Source organism: Stegostoma tigrinum, chromosome 47 (assembly GCF_030684315.1).
Source record: "Stegostoma tigrinum isolate sSteTig4 chromosome 47, sSteTig4.hap1, whole genome shotgun sequence".
In the NCBI taxonomy this organism is placed as follows: domain Eukaryota; kingdom Metazoa; phylum Chordata; class Chondrichthyes; order Orectolobiformes; family Stegostomatidae; genus Stegostoma; species Stegostoma tigrinum.
Window position 1 is genome coordinate 7,523,818 of NC_081400.1, and position 16,403 is coordinate 7,540,220.

The window sequence follows — 16,403 nt, forward strand, 5'->3', positions numbered from 1 at the left end:
TTTCTGAAGAAGGGTCGAGGCCCAAAATGGTAGCCTTCCTGCTCCTCTGATGCTGCTTGGCCTGCTGTGTCCATCTAGCTCTACACCTTGTTATCTCTGCAGCTATATCCTTTACAACTCTGGGATTAGGAAGTCATTAGGACTAGGGAACTTGTTATCCCTTAATTCCATTAGTAGCTGTTCCACTAGCAACTGTTTTAATTTCCTCCTTCACTTTTGTCTTATTTCTACTATTCTTAGGATGTTGTTTGTGTCTTCCACTGAGAATCTCTGCCATTTCCTCATTTCCAATTATTATTTCTCCAGTTCCTAGGAAAGAATACATACATTAGCTACTCTCTTCCTTTTTATATTCTTTCAGAAGCTTTTGCTGCCCATCTTTATATTTCTTGCTGGTTTTCTCCCATTCTCCAATTTCTCCTTTGTTTTTTAAGTCTTCCTTTGCTGGTTTACAAAACTGGTTCTAAATCTTCTGACTCACCGCTATTCTGCTTGGAAAATGCGTGTCTCTCCTTTCATCCAATTGAATCTGTTACTTCCTTATTGATCTATTCTTTCTGGTAGCATCTTTCATTCTCTTTGCTGAGAGTTATAAAATAGCTCCTCAAATTTCCGCGAACATTTCTCCACCATCTCACCAGTTCACCTCGCAGTGGAATGTGGCTGTCGCTCACGACGCCAGAATTTATTGCTCAACCCCCATTGCCCCTTGATCTGCTGGAGGGAGGAGGGCATACCCAGAGATGGTGATGACAGTGGTGTCTGGGATACTGTCTGTAAGATATGTTTCCGTGGGTATGACTAGTCTGTGAGACAGTTTCCCTGTTTCAGCACTAGTACCCAGATGGAGGGGAGGAGATGGCCTCATAGTATTATTGCTGGACTGTCAATCCAGAGAGGTGGGTCTAAGCGGGATGCTGTTCAGACTGCTGATATGGACTTGATGGGCCGAATGGCCTGTTTCTACACTGTAACAATGAGCTGAAGTTGGGGGAAACAAAGCTCTCAGTGGGGTGACTACTGCAAACGTCATTTAGCTTCACCCATCCTTGGGGCCAGCACGGTGTTTAGCACTGCTGCCTTGGGGCAACTGTCCGTGTGGAGTTTGCACGTTCTCCCTGTATCTGTGTGGGTTTCCTCCAGGTGCTCCGGTTTCCTCCCGCAGTCCAAAGATGTGCAGGTTAGGTGGATCAGCCATGGGAAATTGCCCAAAGTGTTCAGGGAGGTAGGGGGCATGTATTAGGTGGGTCATAGGGGGATGGGTCTGGGTGGGATGCTCTGAGGTTTGGTGTGGACTTGTTGGGCCGGAGGGCCTGTTGGGATTCCATGATCTTTCCCCCTGCCCCGACCCGCCTTTATCCACTGCTGAGGAGGGAGACTGTTAGCTCTGGCACCTCTTTCTCACTGATTGACACTGGACTCTTGCCAGTTACAGCCGCGTATCAGTCTCAAACGATTGGTAATCTCACAGAAGGATAATCGAGAGCCTATTCACCATCCACATCCACGGGTGAGCGTGGGGTGTTTGACATTTACGTCCCACGCGCTTGTCCGAAAGCCTCCACCAATCACTGGCACTTCATGCAGCGATCAGTGCTTCCTTGCTGTTACTGGGAACTCTTGGACACAAAGAAGAGGATGTTAAATTGATTAGCCAGGAGACAAAGAGGACCATTCTTCTGTTATTCTGATATTTACAGTAATCGCACGCACAGGGCAGCTCACAGGGGCTGGCATAGTTAGGGTTGAAAATATCTTGACAGGTGATTGGATGGAGCGGGGTATACTTTCTCAAATACAGCTTGGCGTAGCCTCAGTCCTTGCCAACATGCCAGCCCCGTGGCCCCAAGAGGCTGGTAGATGGGCGGGTTGTGACCCTCTCACCTCCTGGGCAGCATGGTGGCTCATTGGTGAGCATTGATACCTCATGGTGCCACGGACCTGGGTTCACAGAGTAATAAAGATTTACAGCACGGAAACAGACCATCGGTCCAAGCCATCCATGACAACCAGATATCCTAAATTAACCTAGTCCCATTTGCCAGCGTTTGGCCCATATCCTTCTAAACTCTTCCTCTTCATATACCCACCCAGATGCTTTTAAAAGCCATAATTACACCAGTCCCCACCACTTCCTCTGGCAGCTCATTCCATACACACACCACCCTCTTGTGTGAAAATGTTGCCCCTTAGGTCCCTTTTAAATCTTTCCCCTCTCACCTTAAACCTATGCCCCTCTAGTTTTGGACTCCCACAACCTGGGGGGGAAAGACCTCGGATCTCCACCCTGTCCATGCCCCTCGTGATTTTATAGACCTCTATAAAGTCACCCCCTCAGACCCCTACACTCCAGGGAAAACAGCGCTGGCTCATACATTCTCTCCCGATAGGTCAAACCCTCCAACCCTGGCAACATCCCTGTAAATCTTTTCTGTACCCATCCAAGTTTAACAGCATCCATCCCATAGCAGGGAGACCAGAATTGTGTGCAGTACTCCAAAAGCGGCCCTAACCAATGTCCTGTACAGACCCAACATGAACACCCCCAACGCCCGCCAACTCCTATACTCAATGCACAGATCAAATCCACCCTCGGGCGACTGTCTGTGTGGAGTTTGCACATTCTCCCTGTGTCTGCGTGGGTTTCCTCCGGGTGCTCCAGTTTCCTCCCACCATCCAAAGATGTGCAGGGTAGGGTGGATTGGCCATGGGAAATTGCCCGTGGTGTCCTGGGATTTGCAGGCTAGGTGGATCAGCCATGGGAAACGGGCATAGGTTAGATCTGGGTGGGATGTTCTTTCAGAGGGTTGGTGTGGGCTCAATGGGCTGAATGGCCTGCTTCAACACTGAGGGGATTCTATGACTCAAATTACTTGGGGAAGAACAGCTACTGTGGTGAGATGCACAACAAGCTCCCAGGAGAATAAATGAGCAAATAATCAATTAGCTCCTGTGGGTTTTGGTTGAGAGTTTAATTGTGCGTTAGCAGTAGACATTAGAACCAATGGTCCCCCCAAAACCCCACTATCAACATCCTGGGGGTTACCATTAACCAGAAACTGAACTGGATTCACCACATAAATACAGTTGAACAGGCCAGAGGCTGGGAATCCTGCAGCGAGTAACTAGCCCCCACCGACTCCCCCAAAGCCCTGTCCCACCATCGACAAGGCACAATACCTCCCCCCCCCATCACTTGCCCTGGTTGGGGGCAGCTCCGACAAACACTCGAGAAGATTGGCACCGTCCAGGGACAAAGCAGACCCCACCCCACCTTGGGTTGGCACCACATCCACAAACCCCCGCTCCCTCCGCCACCCATGCTCAGTCGCAGCAGTGTGTACCGTCTACAACGACTCCCCAAGGCTCCTTAGACAGCACCTTCCTGACCCGTGGTTGGCAGATTTGGAATGTCAGAGAAACATCAACACACCCTGTCAGTTCAATTTCCACACCCCCGAGGTTATCATGGGGGTGTCCCCTTCTCAGTCTCACCACCCCCCCCCGACCCAACCAGCACCATCCCTCTCCCCCACCAAAGAAATGCGATAATCCTCAGGTTAAAGCACTGCCAGCTGTCTCTCTCCAATGAGACTGCACCTCGTGTTGCCCTGTGCAACTATATGAGTTCACTCTCACTAACACACACACATACACACACACAGACACTCACACACACACTCACACACAGACACTCACACACACGCACACACACACACTCACACACACACTCTCTCACACACACACACACACTCACACACACTCACACACACACGCACACACACGCACACACACACACTCTCACACACACACTCACACACACGCACAAACACGTACTCTCACACACACACAAACACGCACTCACACACACGCACTCACACACATACACACACACAGTCACGCACACAGACACTCACACACACAAACTCACACACACACATACACACGCGCACACACTCCCTCTCACATACACACAATCTCTCACACACACACACGCATGCACACACACTCACACACACACTCGCACACACACACACACACTCTCTCACACACACACGCACAAACACGCACTCTCTCACACACACACAAACACACACTCACACACGCACTCACACACATACACAGAGTCACGCACACAAACACTCACACACACACACTCACACACACACACATACACACGCGCACACACTCCCTCTCACATACACACACTCTCTCTCACACACACACTCGCACACACACACAGTCACACAGACAGACACACACACACATGCACACACACTCACATACACAGAGGCATACACACAGACACACACACACACATACGCACACACAGACACACATACTCACACACATACACAGACACACATGCACACAGATGCACACACACAGACACACACACACACTCACAGATATAGACAGATACACACACACACACTCTCAGACACAGACAGACACATACATACACACATACACACATGCACACACATGCATGCTCACACACAGACAGACAGCCACATACACACACACACACACACTCACAGACACATACAGACACACACACACACTCATACACACACAAACACACAGTCACACACAGACACAGACAGACAGACACACACACACACACCATCCGATGTGGAAATATATCGGCCGTTCCTTCAGGGTCAAACTCCTGGAATTCTGTCCCTAATGGCACTGTGTCCCTCCATCGTACAGGATGGGGACTGCAGCGGTTCAAGAAGGTGATTCTCCTCCTGCTTTCTCGAGGAGGGGCAGTTAGGGGGGTGGGTAATAAATGCCAGCAACATTCACATCCAGCGAATGAACTTTTTAAAAAATTCCCTGCAGTTCTCACACAGACACACTCACTCCTTCTCCACCCCCACGATTGATCTCACTCTGACTCCTCCCAGTCTCTGTAGGGGCTGAGTTTCTCAGAATCTCCACTTAAAAAGGTGAGGGAATTGGAGCAGTGTTGCTCACCAGAGGAGAACTGAGAGAGAGACAGAGAGAGAGAGGGGCACAGAGATATAGTCAGAGAAAGAGACGGGGGGGGGGGGGCGGAGGGAGAGATCACAGAGGGTCAGAAACAGAGACAGGCAGTGTAGGACAGAGGGGGAACACAGAGGAGCGGGGAGAGACACAGAGAGAAGCAGGGATAGAGAGACTGAGGGAGAAACAAAGAGTGAGAAACAGAGAAAGGGAGAAGTTGACACAGAGAGAGAGAGAGAGACAAAGGGAGAGACAGTGAGGGAGAAACAGACAGGGACAGAGACAGACGGTAAAACAAAGAGAGAGATACAGAAAGAGAGAAAAAGAGATACAGAGACATAAAGAAGGATAAACAGAGACACAGAGAAGCAGAGATAGGCGGAGAGCAGGATAAGGAGAGGGGAAGCCAGACAGATATAAAGAAGCCGAGTCAGTGCAATTGAAGCTACAATCCCAGAGTTCCGGAACTATTGCCAAGATGTCCAGAAACTTCACCGGCACCTGGAAAATTAAGAGCAGCGAGAACTTCGAGGAGCTTCTGAAACAGCTAGGTGAGAGGGAGGGAGAGAAAATCTGTACATGTGAGAGAGAGAGTGTGTGTGTTTGAGAGAGAAAGTGTGTGTGAGAGAAAGCATTTATGTGTGTGTGAGAGAACGTGTGCGTGAGAGAGAGAGAGAGAGCGTGTGTGTGTGTGGAAAAAAAAGAAATTGAGCGTGAGAGAGACAAGAAGAGCAAGTGGGAAATTGAGACAAGGATAGAGAGTCAGAGAGAAAGAGTGTGTGTAAAAGTGGCAGAGACAGATGCAGAGAGGTAGACAGACTGCGAAGAAAACCTGATAGCTTTACAACGAAGCATGTGAAAGCGGGGGAGAGACAGTCAGACACAGAGAGAATGAATTTGTGGACAAAAAAATACAGGAGAAAGAGACAGGGTGTGAAAGATACAGTTTGATGCAGACCGTTCCACAATGAAAGAGAGAGATACATACTTAGATACAAAAACAGAGAGAAGGAGAGGCAGACAGAGACAGAGAGCGATAGAGAGAGACACACACACATAAATGGATAAAAAGAGAGTGAAACAAAGAACATAGAGTACACCAGACAGAGAGAAAGTGTTAGAAACAGGCTGTGTGCGCGCGTGGGTGTATGTGTGTAAGAGACAGAGAGACAGCAGGAGATAGTGAGAGAGTAACAGAATGAAAGATAGTAGGTGACAGAGACAGACACAATGTGGGAGAGAGTTCATCAGACAAAATGGGAGGGTGTGTGATAGAGGGCTCGCACAATCAGAGGCTGAAGATACACAGAGTAGAGTGAGAGAAATATAGTCTGAGTGTTTGTGTGACTATGAGAGTCTGCGTGTGTGTGTGTGTGTGAGCCTGAGTCTGTATGGGAATGTCTCTGCGTGAGTGTGTGTGTGTGCGATTGAGAGAGTGTGGTAATGTCTGTGCGTGTGTGTGTGTGTGTGTGTGTGTGTGTGTGTGAGAGAGAGAGACCGAGAGAGTCTGTGTGGAAGTGTGAGTGTGTGTAAGACACAGTGAGAGACAGTGTGTGGTAAAGAGAGAATTAATTGTGTGGGAGACACGGTAACAAAGCAAATGAGGGAGAAACATAGGGAGAAGAAAATAATGAGAACGAGGAGGATGTAGTAGAGTTAGTGGGAGGAATGAGTAAGAGGGATGGAAGAGGAGATTACAACAGAGACAGACAGAACATGGGACAGTGTTGAGGGAAAGCGAGAGAGAGATTGGAAAATGCTGGTGGGGAGAGATCCAGAAAAATAGAGAGAAAAAGCGAACAAGAAAGAGAGCGAGAAAGGGGGGCAAAGAATATTGATGGGGAGAGTAAGACAGAATAGTGGGAGAGACGGATGGAGACAAAGAGAAATCAGTAGGAAAGCGAGAGTTGAGGGACTGAAAGAGGGAGTGCAGAAATAGAAGGAGGGGCATGGTCAGGGCACAGGAAGTTTGAGAGGGGACGGGCAAGGATCGAATAGAAGGATTAGGGGACAGCGAAGGGGAGGGAGACAGGAGGAGAGAAAGAATTGGGAGGCTGAACATGTAGAGGCAAATTGGGTCAGTGCTGGAGGTGAAAATAGAGAGGCAGAGAGAGGGTAAAGGGAGAACAGAAGACAGCATAGAATAAAGCAAGCATAACTAGAGGGCAGTGTCGCGAGAGAGAGATGGGTTGAGTGAGGGAGAAACCTATTGCAGAGTGAGGGAGGGGGAAAGGGTGAGGAGGACTAAAACAGAGAAAGGATGAAAGGGGAAAGGAATGGGGGGAGAGGGTGGTGGGTCTGCACTGAGAAATGGAGAAGAGAGAATGGGGGAGAAGGACAGACAAACAAACATGGTCTCTGAGGACACAATCCTGTGAGTGAGCTCTTCCTCTGTAATCCCACACAGACAGACAGACAGCCACACCTGCTCTCTCTCTCTCTCTCACACACAGACACAGACACACACACACACACATACACTCCCTCTCTCTCTCTCTCACACACACACACACACACCCTCTCTCTCTCTCACACACACACACACACACACACTCCCTCTCTCTCTCACACACAGACACACACACACACTCCCTCTCTCTCTCTCTCACACACACTCCCTCTCTCTCTCTCTCTCTCACACACACACACACACACACACACACGCACACTCCCTCTCTCTCTCTCTCTCACACATACACATCCCTCCAGAATGAAGGTCTCAAGTGATGAGCATGTTTCAAAAAGGACAAGTAACCATCACAAGCTTCAGAAACAACAGCAGGCCATTTGGCCCCTTGAGCCTGCTCGTCTCGTTGATCACAGTTGACCTGCAGCCTGGGCAGCTCCTTCCCCCTCTTTCCCTACATCTAGTATTTCCCTCTGTGATCAATACCTCTCAACACCCACTCAGTCCTAGACTGTCCAGCACTGAGATGGTGCGTGAGGAACAGCTCCTCAGCTTCACTCTAATGATCTCAAACTTACTGAGCAGGAGACAACTTCCAAATTTGCTGTTGACGTGAAACTCATGAGCATCGTAAACGACGAGGAGCACAGTCCACAAGGACATTGATAAGTTGGTGGAGCGGACAGATAGGTAGCTGATGATGTTCTCTGTAGAGAAGTGTGAAATGATGCACTTTTGTTGGAAGAATATTCAAGGGCAATGTGAAATAGAGGGTACAATTCTAAAGGGGGTGCAGGAGCAGTGGGACCTGGGTATGTATGTATACAAAGGTGGCAGGGTAGATAGACAGAGCAGTTAATAAACAGGCAGATCCTCAGTTTTATTAATAGGGGCACAGAGTATAAGAGTAAGGAGGTGATGTTAAACTTGTACAAGACACTTGTTTGACCCCAGCTGGAGCATTGTGTACAGTAATGTGTGTCTCACTGCAGGAAAGATGTGAAAGCATCAGAGAGAGATAGAAGCAATTTACAAGAACAGTTCCAGGAATGAGAAACTATAAGGACAGACTGGAGAGACTGGGGCTATTCTCCTTGGAGAGCAGGGGGCTGGGAGGGAGATCTGATCGAGGTTTTCAAAATCACGAGCGTGGGTTATGTAGAGTAGACAGGGAGAAGCTGTGAGAGGGAAAGAACATAGAGTACACCAGACAGAGAGAAAGTGTTAGAAACAGGCTGTGTGCGCGCGTGGGTGTATGTGTGTAAGAGACAGAGAGACAGCAGGAGATAGTGAGAGAGTAACAGAATGAAAGATAGTAGGTGACTGTATCTTTACCCTCTGGTAAAGGGAACAAGAACGAGAGGGGCACAGATCTAAAGCGATGTGGGGAAAATGTTTACCTAGGCTCTGGAATGTGTGAGGGAAATGTGGGGAAGGCAGGTTCAACTGAAGCATTCAAGAGGTGCATTGGATCACTATTTGGATAGATATGGTGGGCAGAGATATGGGGAAAAGACAGGAGATTGGCACCAGGGGGATAGAACCAGCGCAGGCAGCTCAATGGGCCGAATGGTTTCTATCGACACTGTAAACACATCTGGGTTTCTGTGACCTTGTCAGACTCTCTCAGAATGTGATCATTTTCAATCAGATCACCTTGAGTTCTTCTAAGCTGCAGCGATTCCTTGGGCTGCTCCACTCAATCTCCCTCGACCCAACTATCAATCTTCACTGCAGCTCCTCCTAAATGATCCTTCCTGAGATAAAGGCATCCAAAACAGAATACAGTGTGCTCTTGCCCTCACAGCCCTTTATAACAGCAGCAAGGCTTCCATTGCCTAATGTTGCAAGCCCTTTGCTAAGCAAATTATAGACCCATCGAGACATAGAGATGTAAAGCATGGAAACAGACCCTTTGGTCCAACTCATCTATGCTGATATCCTAAATTAATCTGGTCCCATTTGGCAGCATCTGGCCCCTATCCCTCTAAACCCTTCCTATCCATGTGCCCATCCAGACGCCTTTTAAATGTTGTAATTGTACCAAACCCCAACACTTCCTCTGGCAGCTCGTTCCATACACGCACCACCCTCTGTGTGAAAATGTTGCCCCTCAGGTCCCTTTTAAATCTCTCCCCCTCTAACCTTAAACATATGCCCCTCTAATTTTGGACTCCCCCACCCTGGGGGGGAGAAAGGCCTTGGCTATCCACCCTATCCATGCCCCTCATGATTTTATAAACCTCTATAAGATTACCGCTCACCTCGGACTGAGGAAAATAGCCCCAGATGAATCAGCCTCTCCCTCGAGCTCAAACCCTCCAACACAGCAAAATCTTTTCTGAACTTTTTCAAATTTCATAACATCCATCCCTCCTATGGTAGGGAAACCAGAACTGAATCCAACATTCCAAAAATTAACACATGTATTTTGGTATAAGAAACACAGAGAGACAATAAAGGCTCAATGGTACAACTTTGGTGGAAGTGCAGGAGTAGAAGCAACTTGAGGTTCATGTACATGTTTCCCTGAAGGTGTCCAGGCAAACTTAAGCAGATGTTAAGAAGGCTGACAGGTTTATAAATAGAGGCATGAGAGTATGAAAGCAAGGAAGTGATCCTACACCTTTCCAAAGTATTGACCAGACCATATTTGGAGTATTTTGTTCAGTTCTGAGCAACTTATTTAAGGAAGATCTGAAAGCCCTGGAGAGGGTTCAAAGAAGATTTACCAGAATGATTCCAGGAATGAAGGGTTTCAGATATAAGGAAAGATTAGAGAATTCGGGCTCTCTCCTTGGAGCAGAGAAGATTCTGATGAAGGGTCTAGGCCCGAAACGTCAGCTTTTGTGCTCCTGAGATGCTGCTTGGCCTGCTGTGTTCATCCAGGTTCACATTTTATTATCTTGGAATCTCCAGCATCTGCAGTTCCCATTATCTAAGATTCAGACGTGACCTGATTGAAGTCGCAAACGATTTTGATAGGTTAAGGAAGGACATTCTGCTTCCACTCATTGGTATATCTGTAACGAGGGGAAGTCACAATTTCAAGATTGTCAGCTCGGTGTGAGATGAGGAGAAACTTCTTCACTCAGAGAGTTGTCAGGATTTGGAATGCGCTGCCTGGGAATGTGGTGGAGACGGATTCCATCGGAGGTTCCGAAAGAGATCTGGACAGATATTAGATGAAGTTAGAGGGCTACGGAGATAGGGCTGGAGAGTTGGGACTAAGCTGGTCACTCTTTTCAGGACTGGTACTGACACAATGGGTCGAATGGTCTCCTGCGCTGTAAAATTATACAATTCCATACTTTCCTCACACTTGCTGTACCTGCTCCCTCCAAGGGCACTCTCTGAGTGCAAACATTTGTCACTCCCTCGTTCAGTCTTTGAAAAGCCATTCTGTTTTCTTTCATGTCTACCAAGGGGGCAGCTTCACCCTCCCATGCATTAGGCTGCATTTGCCACTTTCATGTCCACACCATATCCGTACAGATCCCTTCCTGTGTGTTCTCCCTACAGCTTACATTCCCATCAAGCTTTCCAAATGTAGACACCGCACCCCCCGACCCCAGTTCCCTCAGGGAAGGTGGTTTTGCTTCACGGAGCGTTGGTGAGGGAGGTGTGGGCGTTCACCAGCTCGGGGCGGGGGGGGGGGGTGTTGTGGGTGCTGTGTTTTAGCGAGAGACCATGGGTTGTGTAGCTGCGGCTGGCCTTGCCATTTACCCGCCACGAGGCCTGATGTTCCTTCCCCCACCACCATCTCCTTTGCAGACGTCAGCCTGTTGCTGAGGAAGATCGCAGTGACCGCGGCTTCCAACCCCAGCGTGGAGATCAAACAGGATGGGGAGAGCTTCTATATTCGCACGGCCACCCCGGTCAGGACCACGGAGATCCAGTTCCGGGTCGGAGAGGAGTTCGAAGAGCAGACTGTGGACGGGAGGCCGTGCAAGGTGAGGTGAAGGGGCAAGGGAAACTGAAAACTCAGGGACCCTGGTCACAGAAGGGACAGTGCCCAGTGACCCCAGTTACCACGGGACCAGAGACCTTGTTTGCTGCAAGGCAATGGTACCTGTGGGCCCTTGGACACTGATTGCTGTGCAACCTGAAATGCTGGTTGTCATGGGCCTGGAGACACGGTTACCATGGGTGCTGATAAACTGGTTGCCATGGGCCTAAGCCAATGGTTACCATGGGCCATGAGACACTGGTTACGATGGGTCCTGATACACTGGTTGCCATGGGCCATGAGACTCTGGTCGCCATGGATCCCGAGACAATGGCTGTCGAGGGTCTGAGACAAAGATTGCTGTGAGCCCTGATCAACTGGTTGCCATGGGACCCAAGACTGTGGCCGATGTGGGCACGGAAACATTTGTTGCCATGAAACCCAAGGCACCGGTTGCCATAGACCCCAAGACATTGGTTGCCATGGGCACTAAGATGTTGGTCGCCATCAGTCCCAGGACATTGGTTGCTGTGAATGCTGAGAAGTTGGTTGTCATGTGCACCAGGATGATGGTTGTCATGGGCACTGAGATGTTGGTTGTCTCTGGGAATGAGTAGCAGTCCAAGATCAAGAGGATTTGAGAGCAGTGGTGGCCCAGAGTGCTTGGTGCTGGGTGAGGTGGGTGGGTGGTGAATTTCTCCAGAGGGGCTCAACCCGAGGAAGGCATGCTCCAGCTCTCACAGGATTGACTGCTGTTTCTTTCTCGCTCCTTCCAGAGTTTGGCACGATGGATTGGGGAGAATAAGATGGAATGCGAGCAGAAATTACTGAAAGGAGAGGGACCAAAAACCTCCTGGACGCGGGAACTCACCAGCAATGATGAGCTCATTCTTGTAAGAGCCTTCAGTTTGCATTAGCTCCACGTTAACCTGCCCTTGAAAGCCAGTCTCCATGAGGAAGGTGCAGGGAAGTCCTTCATGAGGAAGGTGTACGATACAAAAATGGAAAAAACCTCTCGAGCCAGTTAATTAGACCACAGTTCTGGACACCCCGCAGACACGGGGAGAACGTGCAAACTCCACACAGACAATCACCCCAGGGTGGAATTGAACTCGGGTCCCTGGTGCCATGAGGCTGTGACACCAGCCACTGAGCCACCAGGCTGCCATCAATGCATCTTGTGAATAGCTTGGTCCAACCTCTGAGGTGCCTGCCACTTTGAAAATGACCCACTTACTCCTGCACTGTTTCCCACCTGCCAACCTGTTCTCTGTCCAAGCGAGTGTATTATCACACCCCTTACCCCATACTATTTCTTTTGTTTTGATCTTGCACACTGAACTCTTCAGATTTTGCATCCACTGGTTCTCTCTCATTTACTCCATTTATCACATCCTCAAGACACTCCAGTAGGGTTATCAATTTCCTTTCTATAGAGAGAATGCATATTGACTTTGTGTCATCCTGGTGTATTTTTGAAATATCCTGTTACCACATGCTTTATAATATGATTCCAGCATTTTCTAATTGCTGATGTTTGGCTAAGCAATCTGTCAATCCCCTAAACCTAACCCTGCCTCTTTGAAAAATGCTTACCAAACCCCAATCGACCAGGACTGTTCTCAGAGTCTACGGAACTTTAGAAGATGACAGCTAATTTTTCCATCATCAACTCCTTCAGTGTCGTGGGAGGGAGGTGGCTGAGGAATTTATTAGCTTTCAATTTTTCAACTAGTACATTTTTTTTAACCAGTTCCTGCTTCCCAGTTGACCATCACGTCCCGAGCATTTCTGGAAAGTTACTTCTGTTTCTCTTTGGTGAAGACAGGACTAAAGTAGCTGGTTAGTTGCACTGCCAGTTTCTTGTTCTGCATTCTCAGTTCTCCTGATTCGTACTGTAAGGGATTACATTTGTCTTCCCCCATCTTCATCTCAAACACATATAGGAATTCTAACAACCTGCTTTTACATTCCTTGTATTTTTTCCTCAAATTAATTAACATCAAGGCCTTCCTTTACTGAATTCTAAATTGCCCCCAATCCTCAGTATGCTACCTTTCTAAAAGGAACTGTATACAACGCCTGCCTGGGGTCGATTACAAACTCTCAATTCTTTCGTTAGCCATAGCCGTATTTTTGAGCTGAAACAACCAGGCTAATGGTACTGTGTTTGATTCTGAGATGAGCTCCTGAAATCTTGTCTGTGTCATTACTCAGGCCTCCCATTGCTATCTCTGAAACATCATACATCGCTGCCCCATCTCAGCTCCCCACCATCAAAACCTCCAGACTGGATTATTCCCATGTACTTCTGGCTGCTCTCCCACATCTGGAAACTTCATACACTTGACGCCTTACCCCTCCCTATCTCTGTCATCTCTCCCAGACCATAAGCCTTGTCCATTTCTGTCACCTCCTCCAGCCCCTACACCCCTCCCTATCTCTGTCACCTCATCTAGCCCCCTCGACCCCGTCCCTATCTCTGTCACCTCCTTCATTCCCCTACACCCCCTCCCTATCTGTGTTACCTCCTCCAGTCCCCTACACCCCCTCCCTATCTCTGTCACCTCCTCCAGTCCCCTACACCCCCTCCCTATCTCCATCACCTCTTCCATTCCCCTACAGCCCCCATCTCTGTCCCCTCCTCCAGCCCCTACACCCCCTCCCTGTCTCTGTAAACTTCTCCAGCCCCCTACACCCCCTTCTTATCTCTGTCCCCTCCTCCAGCCCCTACACTCCCACCCTATTTCAGTAAACTTCTCCAGCCCTTACACCTTCCCATCTCTGTCACTTCCCAAAACCCTCCAGGATCTCTACGCCTCCAATCCCAGCCCCTCAAGCTCTATCAATGGCAGCTGTGCCTGGAAGGGTTGGGGTCCTGAGCTGTGGAATTCCCTCTCTAAGTCTCTCCACGCCTCTCTCTCTACGTTTAACCTACTCCTTAAAACCTGACATCTTTGACCAACTCATTGGTCACCAATCCCTAATAACTCTGGACATGATTGGAGGTCAACTGTTGTTTGGTAGCCCCTGCTGTAGAGGGATATCTAACTACGTTGAAGGTTCAATGTAAATGCATGTTTCAGTTGTAACCCAGGTCATGCCGCCTCAAAGGGCAATGGGAGAGGTTCAACAGGAACTTGCAAAAAATTAAGTGAGGGAGTTATTGGAGAAATACTGGAAGGAGATAGATTTTCAGGGAACATTGGTGGGGAGGAAGGAATGTGTGTGCGCGAGTGTGTGACTCTAATTGGAAAACTCTTTCAATAAACCAGTCTATGCATGATTGACCGAATGGCCTATCCCAGAAGTGAGGGAAGGGAATAGGGGCGTTCATATCAAGATTGGGGACGGGCTCAACGGCAAGGGATTTCCTGGTGTATGATTGGGATGTGTGGGGAAGTGTCCAAATGGGGCAAACCCCCAGGGTAGGGGTCCCTGAGGTGCCTGTTATGGAGTTCTGATGGAATTATCTCCCTCTCTCTCTTTTGTAGACCATGACTGCCAATAATGTGGTGTGCACACGCCTTTATGTTCGAAACTGAGTCAGCGATCAGTCTCTGAAGTGGAAAAACCAAAAAGATGGAAACTCACCAGAATTTTCACCCCTGACCCCTATATCTAAACCCATTCATAAAATGCCAACTGGAGATCCAGAACCACCACGCCTCCCACTCGCCAGAATGGACTCTTCACGATCTCCCTCTACCCCTACCCTTCTTGCACCGCTTGTTCTCTGGATGGACTTGACCAGAACAGACCACCTTCCAGCTCCATGCCTCTGAATGCCCTCTCCCTAGTTCCTGTTCGCCACCTTCTGGGATAGATCATCCCATTTCCCCCAATCCCAGAATGACTCCTCCCATTACTCCTTCTCCCAGGATAGATGGATGGACCATCCCATTAGACACGCCTTTCTGTCCCATTCCTATTGCTCTCCTTCTCCTGAGATGAGTCTTCCCAACTTTCCCCTCCTCTCGTGAACAGATTCCCCCATTTCTCCCCTTCTCCTGTGATGGGCTTTCCCATTTGGCCCCACTTCTGGGATAGATAACCCCAGATAGATCCTCCAATACGCCCCTTTCCTGGGACAGACCCTTTAACCCCCAGGACAGACTGTCCATTTGCCCCCTGTCCTGGGACAGACCACCCCATTCTCCCCTCTCCTGGAACAGACCCTCCAAATCCCCTGTCTCGGCGGTATGGGGGGGACCCTCCATACTCCTCACCCTAGGACAGATTCACCAATTCCAATCCTTCTCCAGGTGACACCCTTCAATTCCCCTCCCTCCTGAGGGAGATCCTTCCCCTCCCTCCTGAGGGCCCCCTTCTAAATCTTCCCTCAGCCCCCGGGCATACTCTTCAAGTTCTCTCAGTAATGGTCTGACCTCTGGATGGTTCTCCCAGGGGAATGGGGGAAGACTCTGGGATGCTCTTGGCTGTATCCTGGCCCTAATTCTCCCACCTACTACCACGCATCCCACCCCAAACCCCAACTGCTTCCCCAGCACAAATCTCCAGACCATGGTATCTTGCCCCCACCCCAAAACTGATCCACATTAGTTGCTTGACACTGTGACCCCTCCTCAGTCCAGCCTGTGCATCTCAGTCTCCTTTCCCTGTTACGATCCTCTCGCTGCATGTTTTTTTTTGGTGAAATAAATGGTGCACCAGGCTGGTCTCCTGTCATCATGTGCCTCCTGAGCCTTGAGGGTTGAGATTGGTTGGTTAAGTCTCACAGAAATTGAGCTCGTCTTGAATTTATCCCTATTTCTCGTGGGCTTTCTCCATCCCCCAACCCCATAGCAGCAAGGCGGATGGACATTAGTTGGTTTGGGTGGGGGGGAGGGGGGGGCGCCACGGGTTACCACAGAAGCATCAAAAGGATCTTTTTTCGACCAGAGGTGGGCACTGCTGGTGAGGTTGGCATTTGTTGCCCGTCCTTAATTGCCTCTTGAGCCAAGTGTTTTGCTTGGGGCTGTTTGGAGGGCATTTAAGAGTCACCTCAGCGCAGTGGGGTCTGGAGTCACGTGCAGGCCCAGACCTGGGTAAGGG

General features: G+C 49.2%; 1 protein-coding gene across 2 annotated transcripts; it reads left to right on the top strand.

Annotated features, from left to right (window-relative positions):
- Positions 1 to 5,050: 5,050 nt before the first annotated feature.
- On the top strand, positions 5,051 to 16,024 carry LOC125449811 (cellular retinoic acid-binding protein 2-like). Of its 2 annotated transcripts, none has more exons than XM_048525727.2 (4): positions 5,051 to 5,543; positions 11,174 to 11,352; positions 12,125 to 12,241; positions 14,843 to 16,024. In XM_048525727.2, the coding sequence occupies exons 1-4, from the start codon at positions 5,471 to 5,473 to the stop codon at positions 14,891 to 14,893; spliced, it is 420 nt and encodes a 139-aa protein (XP_048381684.1). In that variant the 5' UTR covers positions 5,051 to 5,470; the 3' UTR covers positions 14,894 to 16,024. The 2 variants fall into 2 exon arrangements, with proteins under 2 accessions (XP_048381684.1, XP_048381685.1); XM_048525728.2 differs by lacking the exon at positions 5,051 to 5,543 and adding an exon at positions 7,263 to 7,366.
- The last annotated feature ends 379 nt before the right edge of the window (positions 16,025 to 16,403 follow it).